The following is a 16,768-nucleotide window of genomic DNA, read 5'->3' on the forward strand; positions in this document are numbered from 1 at the left end:
GACTAAAGCCTTTGCTCTCATCATAGCTTCCCCGATTGGCCAGACGCAACTGGGATGCATTCATGAGGACATCATGGGGTCGCAAGGACCAACACCCTCGACAGCCACGTCTGCAGCTGGCAGACAACCTTGCAAGATTCACTTACCTGACATTGGCGTGCCATTGCCAATGCACGAGCTGCATGCGATGGCGTTGCCGTAGAGAAACACATGGTAGGCAGAGGTGCAGAGCGGTGGCCTAGAACACGGCTCGTGAGATGGTGGTGTGAGGACGTGCTGGGTGACGGGCCATGGTAGGTCGAATGCGCCGATGATTACAGGGTGCTTGTTGCAACAGCGGGCGGAGCATGTTTTTTTTTTCGATGGGCTGACAGATTCTGGGTTTTGGTGATAGCAACGGTGTCTCTCGCGTTCCACCATAGTCAACGGCCGTTGCGGTCGTGTAATTGTCACGGAACAGGGGGGTTACAGGATGCCTATGTTTTTAGCTGAGACCCTAGACCAGAGCTTTTCCAGCGCGCGATGGCATGATCAGGACATTGCAGCATCAGTCTCGTTGCAATCTGCCATCGATACAAGTGTGTGGGCGATCTTCAAGGACCGAGAAATGCAACTCCAGAGTCGTGGCCTTTGACTCCTTGCATTGCGTCGGCCAGAGAGCCACCAGGACGCATCCCGATGATGGCGGAGCATGAGCGTTGCTGTTTGTGATCTTTTGTCATCGGCGGCGCTCTTCTCTTCTATTTGTCAAGGTTTGTCGTGGAAACGGAGTTGTGGCACAGCCCACGACAAAAGATAAACTTGGAAGACTGTCATCTTGACGAAACACAACTGTAGTCCTTCGACCCTGTGGTATCAGTGGTGGAACCGTGAATAGGGAGGTAGGTCGCATTCGCATGAAGTCAGTAGTGGCTGTGATGCTATGAATGGCTGGCTTTCTTGAGCGCACCTCACATCCTCGCACTTCACTCACCCACCTTCCCCGACATGACCTGGCCTGTGCTCGGCGGTTGTTACTGCATTGGTTGGCGATCGAGCCCCCCCCTTCCCCCAAATGATGACTTGGCGACCCGATATCGCTGAGGCGGGTTGCGTTTCCCTGATCCGAACAAGCCATATCCTTGACAATGGGACGGCGAACCTATTGTAGGTGCAAATGCGAGACGGACGTGCTGGATGGCTGCCGATGGATGTTGCAGGTGAGCAAGTATGACAGGCAGCGACTGTGTCATGACCATGGCGAATGAATCAAACTATGTGGCTCCGTACATTTGTGTCCGGGTTTGCCGCGTCATGATGGAAGTGAACCGAAGCAAAGAGAGGCATGCGTCACAAGCGCATCGAAACCAGATGACAGTGTACAGGAACCCGCATCCGACAATTGATGGGTATTGGGGTCTGATGGAAGATGCCGCGGTGCCGTGATGGTGATGTGCGGGGGAGAGGTTGTGAAGAGGGTGCTTGGGTACTTAGATAAGGTACTCCAGCGGGAACAAACACGCACACACACACACACACACATGCACAAGAACCTACGACACCAGTACGCTTGCAGAACGTGCTACAAACTCTCAGCGCGTGCATGTACATCGGCTTGGTACTCATGGGCAGAGCGGCGCTGTCGAATGAGACGTCCCCCCCTACGACAAGCGGGAACAAGTGGGAGAGTAAAAATGGCAAGGCAAGCTACATGTACGATAGGGTGTCGAGGTCTACGCTCGGGTTCGTCGACACGGCGAAGGGGTTGAGAAATCACTACTACCTGACGTAAACTTTGGGGCTAGAGGGCTTCGGCATGCAGCAGAAGGATGCCGCCTGGCCAGGATTGCGTTGGCAACGACGGCTCTGCCGGCGCAGCTAGTAGTCAGCGAGACCTTGGAGGGACCTTTTCGACGTTTTGGGGGTCTTTTTCTGGGGGTGGCCTCGATAATCTGAGGATGCGTCCAATGTCTGCAGTGACGGCAGCATGAGAAAGGCGAGAGGCCACGGATGGGGGTGGTGTACGATGGCGGGGCGAAGGAATCGATGCTTTGGTGGTCGATCTGTCCCGAGGGGTCTCTGACAGACCGATGGCAACTCGCAGAGTACTATCGGTCTTGCAGATTCTCCCAAGGGGGCTCTTGGGGGTGGGAGGCTTTGCCATGCGATGGTGAACTTTCTGACCAGAATCTTGTGAGGGTCGGATGCTGCCCAGACTTTCGATTGGCATGGTCTTCTGGAGTTGGGTGGGTGTGTGTGTGGCTGGCGACGGGACAGGCGAAGAGAGGGGGGATAAGCTGCCATCCAAGACATATCCACATGAAGTTCACGACACAGTGATCTGGGTTGGGGGTGACGTGGAGGGAGGAACAGAGAGACACACGATATCCTGCGAGCACGAACCTGCCTGGCGTCCAAGTCAACATGGTGCCTTTTCGCGGAAGGGACACGAGGGACGGAGATTGTTTGCCCTGTACCCTGGGCGTTTTCCTTCCTTTTGTCTGTTTCCTTCACGGACCTTCTTTGAGTGCTTGACGCAGACCAGACCCCACATGCGACTTGCCTGTCAGCAGAAGGGAAAGCAAAGCGAAACAAAGCAAAATCAGTGGCTCAGGTCCTTTGCATCCCAGACCCGTTACTACGGTTTCACATAGACTGCGCAGTGCTCTTGAGCTTTTGCCTCTTGTTCTTGTATACAAACATTCGACGATGGGTAGATAATAAACAACACAACCTCCGTGCGAGGAGAAAATGGGGTCGACTGGGGGGACTGGCACAGTCTGCCCATCTCTATCCCCTTGCATGGTAGCGATCCAGGCAAAGGCGCAACGACTAAGCTGCATGTGGTATGGGTACGGAGGATTGCATAAGAGATGGGCGTGTCATGCATGTACCGCTACCAGGTGTCGCAGCAGCATCCGACTTCTCATTGGGTGGAAATATGCTCCTTCCCCGCTCATGCCGCGGCTGCTCACACTGTAGACAGCGCCAACAGGCGGCTTCCCACCACAGGCACTGTGATGGGGGGTGACTGAACGAGGTGGGCACCTAACGTAAGGCAAAGCGAGCACCAGTGAGTGCCAGCACTGCCGTTTCGTCCCGGCCTCCAGCCAAGGATGGTGGTGGTGGTGCTAGATGCTAGCTGCTGTGTGCTGGTTGTTGATGGTAGACCCGAATTGCCTACCTCACAATACGGGTGCAAGCGCAAGTGAACCCACCTACCCCATGCTTCAGTGGTGTTCTGCCCACCACCTATTGTGTGCCTTCCGCCCCGTCCAATCCAACTTGCCTGGATCCAAGAGGCAGTCAACAACCCTGGCGTGAACTTTCTCTTCGCCCTCTTTCCTGGCCTGAGAAAGCATCCGCACCCCTTCAGTCGTCCCTCCAGAGTCTGTGCCTTGCCGCCTCTATCTTTTCGTCCGCCTCTGCCAAGTCAATCAATCGGCTAGACAGGAACTGAGTCAACGGCACGGCTACTCCTCGTCACGCATTGCACGGTTCTTCTCTTCTTCACTTCGGATCCGCACCTTGTCCCGCCCTACGAAGGACGTCGATTCTTTACTTTTTCTTTTCCTTTTGCCGACTGTTGCTGCGAGCCGACCGGTCAGCGACTGTCTTCTGTCTCGGATCCCTGCTGTCGTGCGGTTACTGAGGCAGAAACAACTTTCTCCTTGTCCACCTGCAGCGCGCCAACGACGGGCTGATCTCCGACCTGCCTACTCCCGATCACGCACAACCCATCGCCCGAGCCCCGAGCCCGCGCCTCGTCGTCCACGGTGAGGTCCAAGAATCTCGCCCGTTCGAGCCAGACCACTTCCCTCCGTTCATCGATATGTCGGGGGGTCTTGCCAACCTGTAGTTCTGGCCGCCTGCCAGACTTCTGGCTACAACATCCCCGTCGGAACGGGTGAACCACTGGACGACTCTAGAGCTCGCCTCTGACGCGTCCCGACCGTATACCATCGAACACGCTATCAAGTCGAAGCTGCTTCTGTGACTTCGCCTTGAAGTGCCGAGAAGGTACGGCCCGGCCAATGGTATCGACGACCCTGGAAAATAAACCTGGGCACTCTCAACAATGGACAGCAAAGATGCCAGCAACATGTTGGCCCCGCCAGCTGTGACCTCTCTCCGAGCACAGTCGGCTGGGGTCATGGAGCGGACATTTTCCGAAGACATTAGAGAGGAACGGGAGGAGCTTCGGGAGGCTGCCGAGCAGACTCTCAATGTCATCTTGGACCTCAACCTCGACGGCACGATACGATGGGTCAGTCCCTCGTGGTCTGAGGTCATCGGGACCACGGTAACCTCTGTTCCGGGCACAAGCATCAGCGACCTGATCCTTGGTGACAACAAGAGTGTTTTCTCAGACGTTGCCGAGGCCATGAGATCCGACGACTCACGCAGCCAAAGGGTACGCTTCGCCGTTCATGCAGGCCCCCTTTCGCGACTGTTGTCGCTCGACGACCTCCAAGATCCTCAAGGCTCGCCTGAAGAGCCCCCCGCACACGCCATTGAGCTGGAGGCCCAAGGCATTATGGTATACGACGTGGTGTCGGGAGGAGAGAGCCATGTGAGACCACGACCCCCTTGCATTCGTGGCAATGCTTTTACTGATGCACCGCTTCCGTTTAGACTATGTGGATGATTCGACCCTGGATCGCGCCCCGCGAAATTCAAATAGACCTACCTACCGTCATTGTCGACAGCTTGGGATCCGGGGCTGAGGTCCTCGCCAGCTACCTGACCCAGCTCGCCGAGTCTGGCGTAGAAGATCCCGAGAACCACCCGCCACCACTTCCAGTCTTGTGTCGCATATGCGAACGTCAAATCTCGCCCTGGTGGTTCGAGAAGCACACCGACCTGTGTTTGCAGGAGCACAGGGCCGAGATGGACGTACAAATGGCTCAGGAGAACCTCACAGAACATCGACATGCCATCGTCAAGGTCCTCGACGCATTGGAGGCTAGGAAGAGTCGCTCCTTGACAGGTGAACAACCGTCGCTTCCCCTCGCCGAGTACAAGGGCCTAGCCATCGGACCACCTCCTTCGAGCCAGTCGTCGCCGGGCACATCGGTGTCTCAGTCGAGAGACCGGTCTGGCACGGGCGGCTTTGGTCATGCCAGGGCTCGCTCGTTTGCCATCCGCCGTCCACAGGCCAGAATCGTGGAACTCTTGGTGGACCTTTGTGACACTGCCATAGAAGTAAGCACGCCAGCCATCAAGGAGTCGTCCTCGCATGCACCTGGGGAGCTCCGAACGCAATCACCGCAATCCGAATCGCGCATCTCCCAGGTCATGCACTGGCAGTCGCCGAGCACAAACACACTGGAACAGGAGACAGGATTGGCTCTTCTTTGCGCCGACACGGAAAAGGCTGCCAAGGCAAAAGTGGAAGCTGTGTTTCGGCACCGGAAAATCATCGAGTATGCTGAACGCATCAGGGTCGAATTCGCCGTCATTGTGCAGGATTGCATTGATGAGGCCATGCGGAAGGCGGCTCGTATCGCTTCTGGACGTCTGAGCGATTCCACTGAGGACGAAACGGAGGAAGAAGACCAGGAGATCACACCTGCCTTCGAAGAGCCATCGTTCTTCCAGCAGGACCCCACAGACAACACGTCTGCGCTGGCCGCTGCGCTTCAACAGGTATCGCTTGGCGAGAATGCCGACTATACTCGGCCAGTGTCATTTGTGGGTTCTGCAAGATCGAGCAGCCCCAAGGAGTGTCCTACTCCCAAATCCAACTTTGGCGGTCTAGCCAACAAGGCCACAGCTCGTGACTCGAGACGTGGCTCTATCATGTTTGAGAGCGATACTGGCGATAGTGACGGCAGCATCCGATCTTCGTCGCTGGCATCGCGGCAAGCACCGCGGACAGACTCGCCCATATCCGAATTCGGCGACCTTCGCCGTGCAGCGAGCTCGCGTCAGCATCATCGTCGAAGTCTCATCCTTCCAGGAACCTCCTCACCTCGACGACAGGAGTCTCCCTCGCGCGCGACGCAGCCGTCATCGCCACTCCGCATCAACAAACCTCGGAACTTCGTGTTTGGACATGATGGCATCGCTTCTCCCGAGGCATCCCCCATGATGCCGGGCAGCGAATTCTCCTCCCCGGCTGTGGCCGCGATTCACCATCATCGACGTCAGTCATCTGCCGCCATGTCTGAATTTGCCATGAAGCCTCCTCCATCACCCCGCTTGGGAGCTCACAACCCCCCTCCCCAAGCCCGACCAGCGCCGCCCTCCATCAAAGATTTCGAGATCATCAAGCCCATCAGCAAAGGCGCGTTTGGAAGCGTGTATCTATCAAAGAAGAAGTCGACTGGCGAATACTTTGCCATCAAGGTGCTCAAAAAAGCAGACATGGTTGCCAAGAATCAAGTCGGAAATGTCAAGGCCGAGCGCGCAATCCTCATGTGGCAAGGGCAGAGCGAATTCGTTGCCAAGCTCTACTGGACATTTTCAAGCAAAGACTATCTCTACCTGGTGATGGAATATCTCAACGGCGGAGACTGTGCCTCTTTGATCAAGGTCCTTGGAGGTTTGCCTGAGGACTGGGCCAAGAAGTACTTGGGCGAGGTCATACTTGGCGTAGAGCATCTCCACAGTCGAGACATCATTCATCGCGATTTGAAGCCTGACAACCTACTCATTGACCAGAAAGGTCACCTCAAGCTGACTGATTTTGGCCTTTCGCGCATGGGTCTCGTAGGCAGGCAGAAGCGAGCCCTCAACAACGAAAACAGCGACCCCACCCCGGACCTGTTGAAGCAGGGCCCATTTGCTCGCTCGGCTTCCATGGCCTCCTCTCGCTCGACTTCACTGGACCTTCACGGGAACTCGCCGTCGCCTAACCTGACCCCTCAGTCCACACCTGACGTGGGAGCCAGTCTCGGCCTCGGCCAACCATCGTATTTCAGCCTTGGCAACCCACAGCAAGAAACACGCCGGGTATCCAGTCATCGAAGCGACAGTGGCGGCAGCGAGGCTCTCGCGAACATGTTGCAATCATTCTCACTTAACGATGCGGAGTCAAGTAGCGCTATCATGCCGTATGCCAAATCGCCGGTGGATGCCCGGCCAGACAGCAACGCTGCAAGCTTCCCCGAGGCAAACTCCTTTCCAAAGCAGTCAAGCCTACAATCTCAATCCCAGTCAAATCTGGATACCTTGAAGAAGAGCACACCTCCGCAAAACAGCATGATGCCCCCTCCCATGGCCTTGTTTGATCCAGAGGACACTAACAGGCGTTTCGTCGGCACGCCTGATTATCTTGCGCCTGAGACGATCAACGGAGAGAAGCAAGACGAAACAAGTGACTGGTGGTCGGTCGGCTGCATCATGTTCGAATTCATGTACGGATTCCCGCCCTTCCACGCTGGTGAGGCTGAGCACGTGTTTGAGAATATCCTGGCACGCAAAATACAATGGCCAGACGAGACGGAATGCGAGATATCGGACGAGGCTAAGGATCTTATTAACAAGCTGCTCTGTATGGAGCCCTCCAAGAGACTTGGATCTAACTTGGAGGACAAATTCCAGTCCGGTGGTGAGGAGATCCGGAGCCACCCTTGGTTCAACGGCATCAACTGGGACACCTTGGTTGAGGATGAGGCTCAGTTCGTGCCACAAACTGAGGATCCAGAAGACACGGAGTACTTCGACGCTCGCGGTGCTGTTTTGCAGTCATTCGCAGAGGAGATGGAGGATCAAACCTCTCCGCCTTCGTCTGCAGCAGGATCGGACTACCCTGATCGTCCTCACGATGCGCTATCCCGCGTGCGATCACAGGTTAACTCGATAAAACGTGGGCTTATGCCCCTTCACATCCCACCTCACGTTCGAGATCTGAAGACTCGACGCCTCAGCGAACCGGTTGTGGCGGACGATTTCGGCTCGTTCGCCTTCAAGAACTTGCCGGTTTTGGAGAAGGCCAACAAGGACGTCATCCAGAAGCTGCGCGCGGAAGCCTTGGCCTCGCAAAACAAACCCTCTACTAGCCCGGGGGGGAGCGTTACCTCACCCGGAGGTTCGACAGGCTTGGAGGGTAGCCCAGTCATGTCAATGCCTGTGCAGAGAACAATTTCGAACGCCAAAGCCAGGCCACAATCGCCCTCTGGACTGAGCGTGGCCAACTCGTCGCCCAGCCGAGCGTCTCAGCCATCCTCGCCGCTCTTGGTGTCCTTTGTGACTGGACAACAAGGGGAAGGACGACGCAAGGCATCGAGTACATCCTCCGGCCTCTCGCAGCAATCGATCACCTCACCTCAGTCCAACGGGGCGATCGACATCCCCAGGGTGCCTCCAAGCCTGCAGAAGGCTGCAACATCTTTATCAGCGTCACCTGTCAAGGGTCGGGGCCAGGCGCCTCCCCCATTGGCATTGTCACCGCAAAAGTTGATGGCAACGCCGAGACAGTTGAGCTCTTCATCTACTGGACGATCCCGCTCCTTGACCGTTGGTTCTCAATCGCAGGAGGGCAGTCCGATCACATCCGACGTGCTCTCACACCATCGCAACAGGCGTAGTCAAGTCTTCGACATGTCACCGTCATCCTCCGACAACGAGGGTGAAAAGCACAGTGCTCTGTTGCGTGTACAGCGCCGTAGGCAAAGTTCCCGTCGTCTCTCACAGATTGCCTTTGATGACGGCCCGATGTTCAGGCCACTGGACGTGCTGATTTGTGAAGATCACCCAGTCTCACGCATGGTCATGGAGAAACTCTTGGAAAAGCTGCGTTGTCGCACCATTTCAGTCTCTAACGGATCTGAAGCAGTACGCTACTCGATGAGTGACATCAAGTTTGACATCATCTTCCTCGAGTACCGGTTGCCACAAATCAACGGTGCAGATGTTGCACGCATGATTCGAGAGACGAAGAATACGAACTCACACACCCCTATTGTTGCGATCACAGCATATCTGAAGGAGTTGCAGGCGCCGCACTATTTCGACTCGCTGATCGAGAAGCCGATTTCAAGCTCGAAACTGTCGGAGGTGCTCAAGAATCTTTGCCGATGGAAGCCCCAGTCACCAGGGCAGAGTCAGCCTCTACTCCTGCCTCACCCTGCACCATCAGGTCTGCGCAGAGCCAACTCGCGCTTCGACGACAGCCCAACATCAAGCTCGTCCCTGTTCGCAGGTCAACCGGGCAGCAGTGTGGTCACCTCAAGCCGGGAAGACTCGATCAGTTCCAGCATGTTTGGAGACTCGGAGTCGGTGACCACCGATGAGGTTCCCGTCGTCATCAGTCGCAAGGCTACAGGTGAATGGGATGGCGGGGGCCTGGGCATTCGCGAAGAGGAGCTCCTCACAGCCAATGAGTCTCACAAGACTCATCCGCACTTGCTCACGCAGCATTCGGCACCCGCTCAAATCGAACAATCCTTGAAGCCTGTGCCTTCGCAACGACTGGGCGAGAAGTCAAGGGTCAAAAAGGAGGGAGTCGATAAACGCACAACTGAAGGCACCGATTCGGCAGACGATGAAGATGACGAGCTGGGTCTTGCGCGCGAAAGTAAGCCCTTCCGGGTGAAGCCGCTGCTACCGAGTTCGAAGCTTGGAATAGAGATGATGCGCGCCGACAGCCACGATAGCGTTGCGCTGGGGTCAGAGAATCTCCCAGAACCAATCACACAGGTGGTAACACCATCCAAGGAATTGGGAGCTCCGCCGCTCGACGCGGTGCCGGGTTCGACGTCGCAGACAACGCCACCCAACACGGCGGGGTTGGCGGGTAGCACTACGTCGCTTGGGATTGACGAGACGCCGCGGCCAAACGCTGTGCAACGTGGGTCCAGCGGGGAAGAAGGCGAGCCAACGCCACGGCCGACGGAAAAGACGGGACCACTCATGGGATAAACATCATGTCGAATGGCGAGCGGGCACCGGTTGACTGCGTGAGGGTAGCTCTGGCGGACAGACTGCTGAATCTGTACACTTTTTTTTCTTTTGTTTTACTTTCCCTATTTCCATGTTTCCAAGCGAGGCGTTTAGGGGTGGGCAGACGAACTGGCGCGAGGCAGACTGCACTCAGCTCGCATGGTTTGTGGCCCCGCGAGAACGACATGTGAAAGGCGTTCTCTGAGACGGGTGAGGGGAGGATCGTTCTGCTTCTTTTCAAGTCTCTTCATCTTTTCATCTCGTTCATTTCTCTGTTTCACCCTCTCTTCTCTTCTTTCCCTTCGATATTTGCGATCCAGGCCAAGCAACGTGGAGATGCAACCGAAAAAAAAACCTTCGACTCTGGAAGCCAACAATCAAGCGCCACTCTCGAGTACGATTCCTCTGCACATCATTCGTTATGGACACTCGTATTCTAGCAAACAACAACACAACACATATCTTCAACAAGACCGCACTCGGTCGTTCTTAGGGATTTCATTTGTTCTTTGTGTATACTTGGGAGAAAGAGGAACGCAGGCGCAGGCGGTTTGATCCGGCCATAGGTTGGGTCATCGTCAGACAGTTGGGACAAGGGGAAGTAGTGCCAGCAAGGTTTCGGGGGGCCACGTGCTGATTATTCCACGGTGCACGGAAAGAAAAGGCTTAAAGGAGTCACAAAATTGAACCCCTTTTGACTCAATGCTGATGATGTCGGTGAATTGAATGCTGCCGACGCGCGTGGTGGAAGGGCAGCAGCGCGCGCAGAATGGAGCGAATGTGGCTGGTGAATACAGATGGTGTGGCACAGCACGGCCTCATCCCGAGATTGGGGGGGGGGGGGCGTCAGCCCTGATCGGCAGCGCCCTGTCAATGCCAAGGCGTCATGCGGATTCCCGGCTTGGCCTTCTTGGCATGTGGGTGGGAGCAGAATGGAAAGTTGCATGGCAGATTCGGCGTCTTCTGTCGACGCGTTTTTGCCCCCTTTTCGTAGTGTTTGGGCCGAAGAAAGACGACGACGAGATGCAAGGCGGATGGAGCGGGTTCATTCACAGGCAATGGATCGAGCACGTTTCTTGTTTCGCCAACATGATTGGCCAATCTGGTGACCTCTGCAGCCGGAGATAAAAGCTTGAGTCGACGTCGCTCTCGGCCGATGGGGGAGGGGCCAGGACGCACGAGGGTGGGATCTGGGATGCTGTGTGGATTGTTCTGGGAAAGACGGCACGCGACCAGCGAGCGGCGGCGGGGCGGAGTGACGTACGAGGAACTCAATTGGGAGATGGAATGGTGGTCCCCTTCTTTGCTTGCCCAATGTCTCTGGCGCTGAGGAAGTGTCCTGCCTATTTTTTTTTTTCCTTCACCCGTCCCTTGATTTCACGCGGTAAGCGGTGGTCGGTTCGTTCGCCCATGTGGGGATCGCCGGCCTCAAGTGAAGGTCCTTACTCGCCGCGCTGCCGACTGGTCCCTACCCAAACTCGTCAGCCGGTTTTGTGCAGCACCAACAGTGCTAATCCAGGGTCAGGTAGCCTTGTCTCTCAACCTGGGTCATCGTCTGCCAATCGCCGGTCCACTACCGCGACAGCGTGCTCACTCTACACGTCCCCGGCCGTCTGGTCGGCTGTTCGCTCAGGCTAGTTCTTCTTGTGTGTGTATGTGTGTGTGTGTGTGTGTGTATCTCTGGAGCAGAGGTGCCGGATGGACCCTGGACGGGCTGGCCATCTCTATTCTATTTTTTTGCCCACCCACCTTCCTAGATCCATGAGAGAGAGTGGGGAGATGGCCAGATGGCGCGCGCGCCCCCCTCTGATGGCGGCGGGGGGTGGACTGTCTGGGCCCAAAGGTCATAAAATCATGTCAAAGCTGGAAAAGCAGGAGCTGGCTGCTGAAAGCGACTTTTCCTTCCCTCAGGAACATCTCAAGAAGGTTAAGTCACCCTTTGATCCTGCCCTCTGCTCTCGGGTGTCTACTCCCTTCTTCCCTCACGCTCTTCCCCCCTCCCCTCTCGCGTCTCCCTCCCTCAACCGTTGCCTCCTCGTTTGTAGTGCTCCCTGGCTTCTGCAAGCCATTGACGCTATTACTTTTCCCTCCTCTTCTTCACCATCCTCCTCCTTGCAACAATCTAGCACCCACCGTTGCAACGTCGAAACGGTTCTCTAGGCCCACAGCCAACGTCCACTACACGGGCAGCCCGCCATGGCTGAACTCCTCCGCCACCACGAACACCACGATCCTCGTATCGGCGAGATCCCCGTCCCCCACGGCCCTGAGACGGGTGACGAACACGATGACTTCCCTCGCGAGCACACCACCGAACACGAGCGCCGCATCTTCGCCCACATCACCCGCCCCGATGACTCGTACACGCCCGAGGGCGTCTACTGGGCCGATTTGCCCCTCCGTCAGCGCATCGCTTTCGTGACCAAGGTCGATCGCGAGGAGGCCGCCCGCGAGCTCAAAGCCACCGGCCAAATGATGAAGAAAGATCCCCTCTCGCCCGTGGGCTGGTACTTCCGGAATGCCATCCTGCCCGGCGCCGGTCTCGGTCTTGAGGGTTACGTCCTGTTCTCCATTGGAAACTTGGAGCCGCTCTTCCACGCCGTGTGGCCCGAGTGCTGGGGTTCGTCTGGAACGGCGTGCGCCAGCAACTGGGTCGCCTCGGTCACCTATCTCGAGATTGTCGGCATCATGATCGGTCAGGTCGTCGTTGGTGTAAGTTGGATCCCCTTCTGCTTCCAGGTCCTTTCAAGCCAAAAGTTAACGCTGGCTCGCAGATTATCGGAGACTGGATTGGCCGTCGATGGGGTCTCATCCAGGACGCTCTCATCATGTTTGTCGGTCTTCTCATGCTCACTGGCTCCTGGGCCGCCACGCTCCAGGGTTGGGTCATCTTCTACGCTTGGTCTCTCTTCTTCTACGGCCTCGGCGTCGGTGGCGAATACCCCATCACCGCCACCTCGTCCATGGAGTCCGCCGTCGCCGCAGGCCGTCTCTCGACGCGTGAGGATCGTCTCCATCGCGGCCGTCGCGTCACCATGGCCTTCCTCATGCAGGGCTGGGGTCAGTTCTTCAACCAGGTTGTCCTCATCGCCCTTCTCGCCATCTTCAACGAGGGCAAGGGCGCCGGCCCCTACTCCGAGTCGGCCGCCCAATTCACCTTCCGCATCTCATTTGCCTTGCCCGCCATTGGCACCCTGTGGCTCGTCTACTACCGTACCTGGAAGATGCCCCGTGCCAACCGCCAGCTCGCCCTCGCGAAGCAGCGTGCCGGCGTCTCCGTCACCGGCTACGACGTCACCGCGCTGCGCGCCTGTTGCAGCAACTTTGGCGGCCGCCTTCTCGCTACCGCCGGTACCTGGTTCTGCAACGATGTCTTCTTCTACGGCAACAAGCTCTTCCAGGGCCAGTTCATCTCGGTCATCTCCTCCAACCCCAACAGTCTGATGGAGAAGTGGACTTGGAACCTCATCAATGTTGTCGTTTCCCTAGCGGGATACTACCTCGCCAGTCTCCTCATCGACAACAAGCTTTACGGCCGCAAGACCATGCAGCAAGTCGGCTTCTTCATGTGCTTCGTCATGTTCGTCATCCCTGCGTTCAACTACGACTACTACACCTCCCCCGCCGGCATCCACGCCTTCCAGGCCATGTACTTCCTCTCCTCCTTCTTCAACCAGTTCGGCCCCAACAGCGTCACATTCCTCGTGGCCGGTGAAGTGTTCCCCACGCCCGTCCGCGCTTCGGCCCACGGCTTCTCCGCCTGCATCGGCAAGGCCGGTGCTCTTCTCGCAAGTGTCCTGTACAATTACATCGACACGCCGACCAAGTTCCACGTTGTGCCCTGGTTCGGCCTCGCCGGCATGCTGCTTACCTGGGGCTTCCTACCCGACACGACGGGCCTCGACCTGCGCGAGCAGGAGAGGCGGTGGATGTACATTATCCAGGGTCGCGAGAAGGAATACCACGGCGTCGCCGTGCACCCTGTGCATCTCTCTGCTTGGGAGAGGATGCGCGGCGCCGGCAAGGAATACAACCCCGACCTGGACCTCAAGTCGCAGATCCGTGATCTGAGGACTGAGTGGGAAGAGGAGCAGCGCGGCGGCAACGGCGAGAAGTCTGGAGGTGAAGAGGAGGCTGCCGGTGAAGGTGACTGGTCGCCTGAGATTCACGGGTACTTCCGTCAGGGACAGGGAAAGGGAAAGGCCGTAGAGGGTGAGGAAGGACGTGGCGTTGCCGAGACTCCCGGGAGCCCAGAGCTCCAGGAGAAGTCTGCTGCAGCTTGAACGTTGTCATATTGTGTGTTGAGGCGTTGATGGGTTGCATGGCAAACATTTAGCGTAGTATTTGCAATTATTTCAACTTGACTTTGCTCTCCAATTTGCTCTTGCGTCACAGTGCTTGCTTTTCGGAAGAAAGCCCATGTGTCTGGTCACTGCATGGAGTGTATAGGCTTTGCTAAGCCCATCCAAGGGTGCAAGTTGGTTGATTTCGGCGTGCACCTATTTCGAAAGTCGCAAACCTCGATGTTGTAGGAAGATTGTTGTCAGTTTGGGGGCTCAGGATATTCCACACGATAGACCCCTGGCGTATCTGGAGAACGGCGCATTCGTTCGTCAAGTCTGCGTCACACACTCCATTTGTGCTCTTTCCAGTTGAACACATGTGATTCACCAGGAAGTCCAGCGCAGGCACGTCCCGAGTGCCTGGTGGAAGTGTTACGAGGAGTCAACGTGACTTTCCAATCTTCCTCCGCCACCTGCTTCACCAACACTATTAAGCACAACAGTCTGTATTCTGGATCTTGCAACAAGCCTCACGCGGAAGAGCGGCCTAGCCCATCTCTAACGAGTCCACTCAACAGTGACAACACCAGCAACATGACCCCCAACGCGCGAGTCGTCTGCGCCGCCATGGTCGTCCTCGCTTGGATTGCCAGTAGCGCCGCCGCCAGCGACGGCAGCTTCGTCAAGACGTGTGTTTGGGACGCCTGCAAGTTCCGCAACAACCGCATTCTCGACACCTACTGCAACAATGACAAGACGGAGATCTTCGACTATGACTGGACCCAGTATGGCTCCAACCTTTCTCCTTTTCTGCCCGACTCATCCTTTTCCTGCTATTCTCTCTTTGCGTGGGTGCTGGCTCACGTAGCTGACCACCAGCGCAGGATTGACCTCAGCAAATGCGTCGGCAACAACGGTGGCACCCTCGTCGCCTCCGAGAAGTAAGCCTCTTATCTTTTCCTCCTTTCCCTGCGATTCACACGGGGGAAAGCAGCAGACAGACAGAATGCAGGCGCCATGTTGACTGTTGGAAATAGTGGCAGGTTCCACGACAGCTGCGAGACGTGCAAGCTCACCAACATCTACAAGGACGGCACGCAGTACCTCGCCTGTCGGTGCCACAGGGCCGGCGAGAAAGGCGGCACGCACAAGACGAAGATTGACCTCGACAAGGTCCTTTACAACAATAACGGAACCCTTGGATGCCACGGCCACGAGGGATCCAAGTTTCGGCGCCCGCCGCCGGAGTGGGACCCTGACACTGACGCCGAGGACGAGGCGTAGCCGCGCTTACTGACTATTATGAGGCGGGAGGCGGGCCTGGGGTGATGATGTTCACTCGCTATGGAGAGAACCTTGCTGCCCTTGGCCTTGGTGGCACTACGCACGATGTAGATACAGATGCACATGGTTCTGAGCAGGGCAGTTGCATCGGCGCTTGTCTTGCTGCCTCGCGCTACTCTGTTGACCCAATTGGACCTGCCGCTGGTGAGATGGCGGACGCGGCATTCAATACGGCTTCAAGGACATGGAGTCGACGGAGAAGAAAAGCCATATCGCTTATCACTGAAATTGTATTGCGTGACTGCATGTCGACCATCGTCCGATCGATGACGGTGGGGAGTGGTGGGATGGACGCTACTAGCCTCGTGGGGCCTGGTGGAGACGCCCAAACGAGCCGCGTGCAAGGATGTTGGGCGCCCTCCGTTTCAAGATGCGCAGGCGCCCGCGGCTCTTGGCTTTCGCACTTGCCTCGGGATGCTGTTTTCGTAGTGGGAAGTTGGGTACCTGTAGGTCGTCAAGGTCGTTACTTCCCTGGCACGCACGTCCTGCACCTCCGCCGGCAGTGACGCCTCAGCCCAACGCGCGCCTGCCGTCGTCAGGTCTTACATGCTGCGGTTCGTGTGTTGCGTGGCCTTCATCGTTCGTAGTGAATAGCATCAGCCGGACCTTCTGCCATTATCACGGGCCGGCCTGTAGCTGAAGACGACGCCATCGTCGCCAAGCGAATGAAAGCTGGCAACCTGGGCTGGCCGTCCATCCTTCGCCACCCTGGCAGTCTACCCCTCGCCGATGATGCGCCAAGGGCGAACACCTGGTCCCCTCTGACGATGTCTCTTGGCTGCCAGCAAGCATCACGGGTTAGAAGCTTGGATTGAGGAGCGCCGCTGGCTTCTGGGCGCGGGCTGACGGCACCATCAGCAGCAGCAGCACTACCAACAGCGTCGAGCAAGAGACGCCAGATGGTCCCCACCCTTGCCCTTTCGTCTGACCCCTCTGGGCTGCCTCGCAATCTGACGACGACGAATCCCTGTCGCCGCAATTCCACGTTCTCAGCCCGTCCGCCCCCAGCAACGAGCTTCCACCCAGCTTCCGCCCTGGTAGCAACCACCCCAAGCTTGTTAGTTCACTAGCTCTAGCTCCCCCGCCGAATCTGAGTGTCGTCGACCTGGTTTCGGTGGTTCGCAGCTTGGCCATCCATCTCTCTGGCTGGCTGGCTTGCCCAATTGTTTTTCTCATCTCTTTTTCCCAGTCTCCCCTTCTCTTCCTCCCAAACCTCTTTTGCTGGTAACCTTGTCTCTCCTTCAGCAGTCCTTGAGATCTGTGATACATCTTTT

The 16,768-nt window shown here is 56.9% G+C and overlaps 4 protein-coding genes across 4 annotated transcripts; all 4 read left to right on the plus strand.

Annotated features, from left to right (window-relative positions):
• Window positions 1-4,057: 4,057 nt before the first annotated feature.
• RIM15_1 (rim15, signal transduction response regulator) lies at window positions 4,058-8,513 on the plus strand (the record flags this gene model as incomplete). Its single annotated transcript, XM_028634347.1, has 3 exons — window positions 4,058-4,552; window positions 4,615-8,014; window positions 8,062-8,513. 3 exons carry the CDS (start codon window positions 4,058-4,060, stop codon window positions 8,511-8,513), a joined length of 4,347 nt encoding a protein of 1,448 aa, XP_028499387.1.
• A 178-nt stretch (window positions 8,514-8,691) lies between these two features.
• Window positions 8,692-9,846, plus strand: RIM15_2 (rim15, signal transduction response regulator; the record flags this gene model as incomplete). The annotated part of the gene is made up of 1 exon (XM_028634348.1): window positions 8,692-9,846. The coding sequence occupies one exon, from the start codon at window positions 8,692-8,694 to the stop codon at window positions 9,844-9,846; it is 1,155 nt and encodes a 384-aa protein (XP_028499388.1).
• Window positions 9,847-12,063: 2,217 nt separating this feature from the next.
• Window positions 12,064-14,150, plus strand: D7B24_000084 (uncharacterized protein; the record flags this gene model as incomplete). Its single annotated transcript, XM_028634349.1, has 2 exons — window positions 12,064-12,579; window positions 12,642-14,150. The coding sequence occupies 2 exons, from the start codon at window positions 12,064-12,066 to the stop codon at window positions 14,148-14,150; spliced, it is 2,025 nt and encodes a 674-aa protein (XP_028499389.1).
• A 594-nt stretch (window positions 14,151-14,744) lies between these two features.
• Window positions 14,745-15,434, plus strand: D7B24_000085 (uncharacterized protein; the record flags this gene model as incomplete). The annotated part of the gene is made up of 3 exons (XM_028634350.1): window positions 14,745-14,935; window positions 15,035-15,091; window positions 15,188-15,434. The coding sequence occupies 3 exons, from the start codon at window positions 14,745-14,747 to the stop codon at window positions 15,432-15,434; spliced, it is 495 nt and encodes a 164-aa protein (XP_028499390.1).
• Window positions 15,435-16,768: the final 1,334 nt, after the last annotated feature.

This window comes from Verticillium nonalfalfae (assembly GCF_003724135.2).
Source record: "Verticillium nonalfalfae strain VnAa140/NRRL 66861 chromosome Unknown scaffold_1, whole genome shotgun sequence".
Taxonomy (NCBI): Eukaryota; Fungi; Ascomycota; class Sordariomycetes; order Glomerellales; family Plectosphaerellaceae; genus Verticillium; species Verticillium nonalfalfae.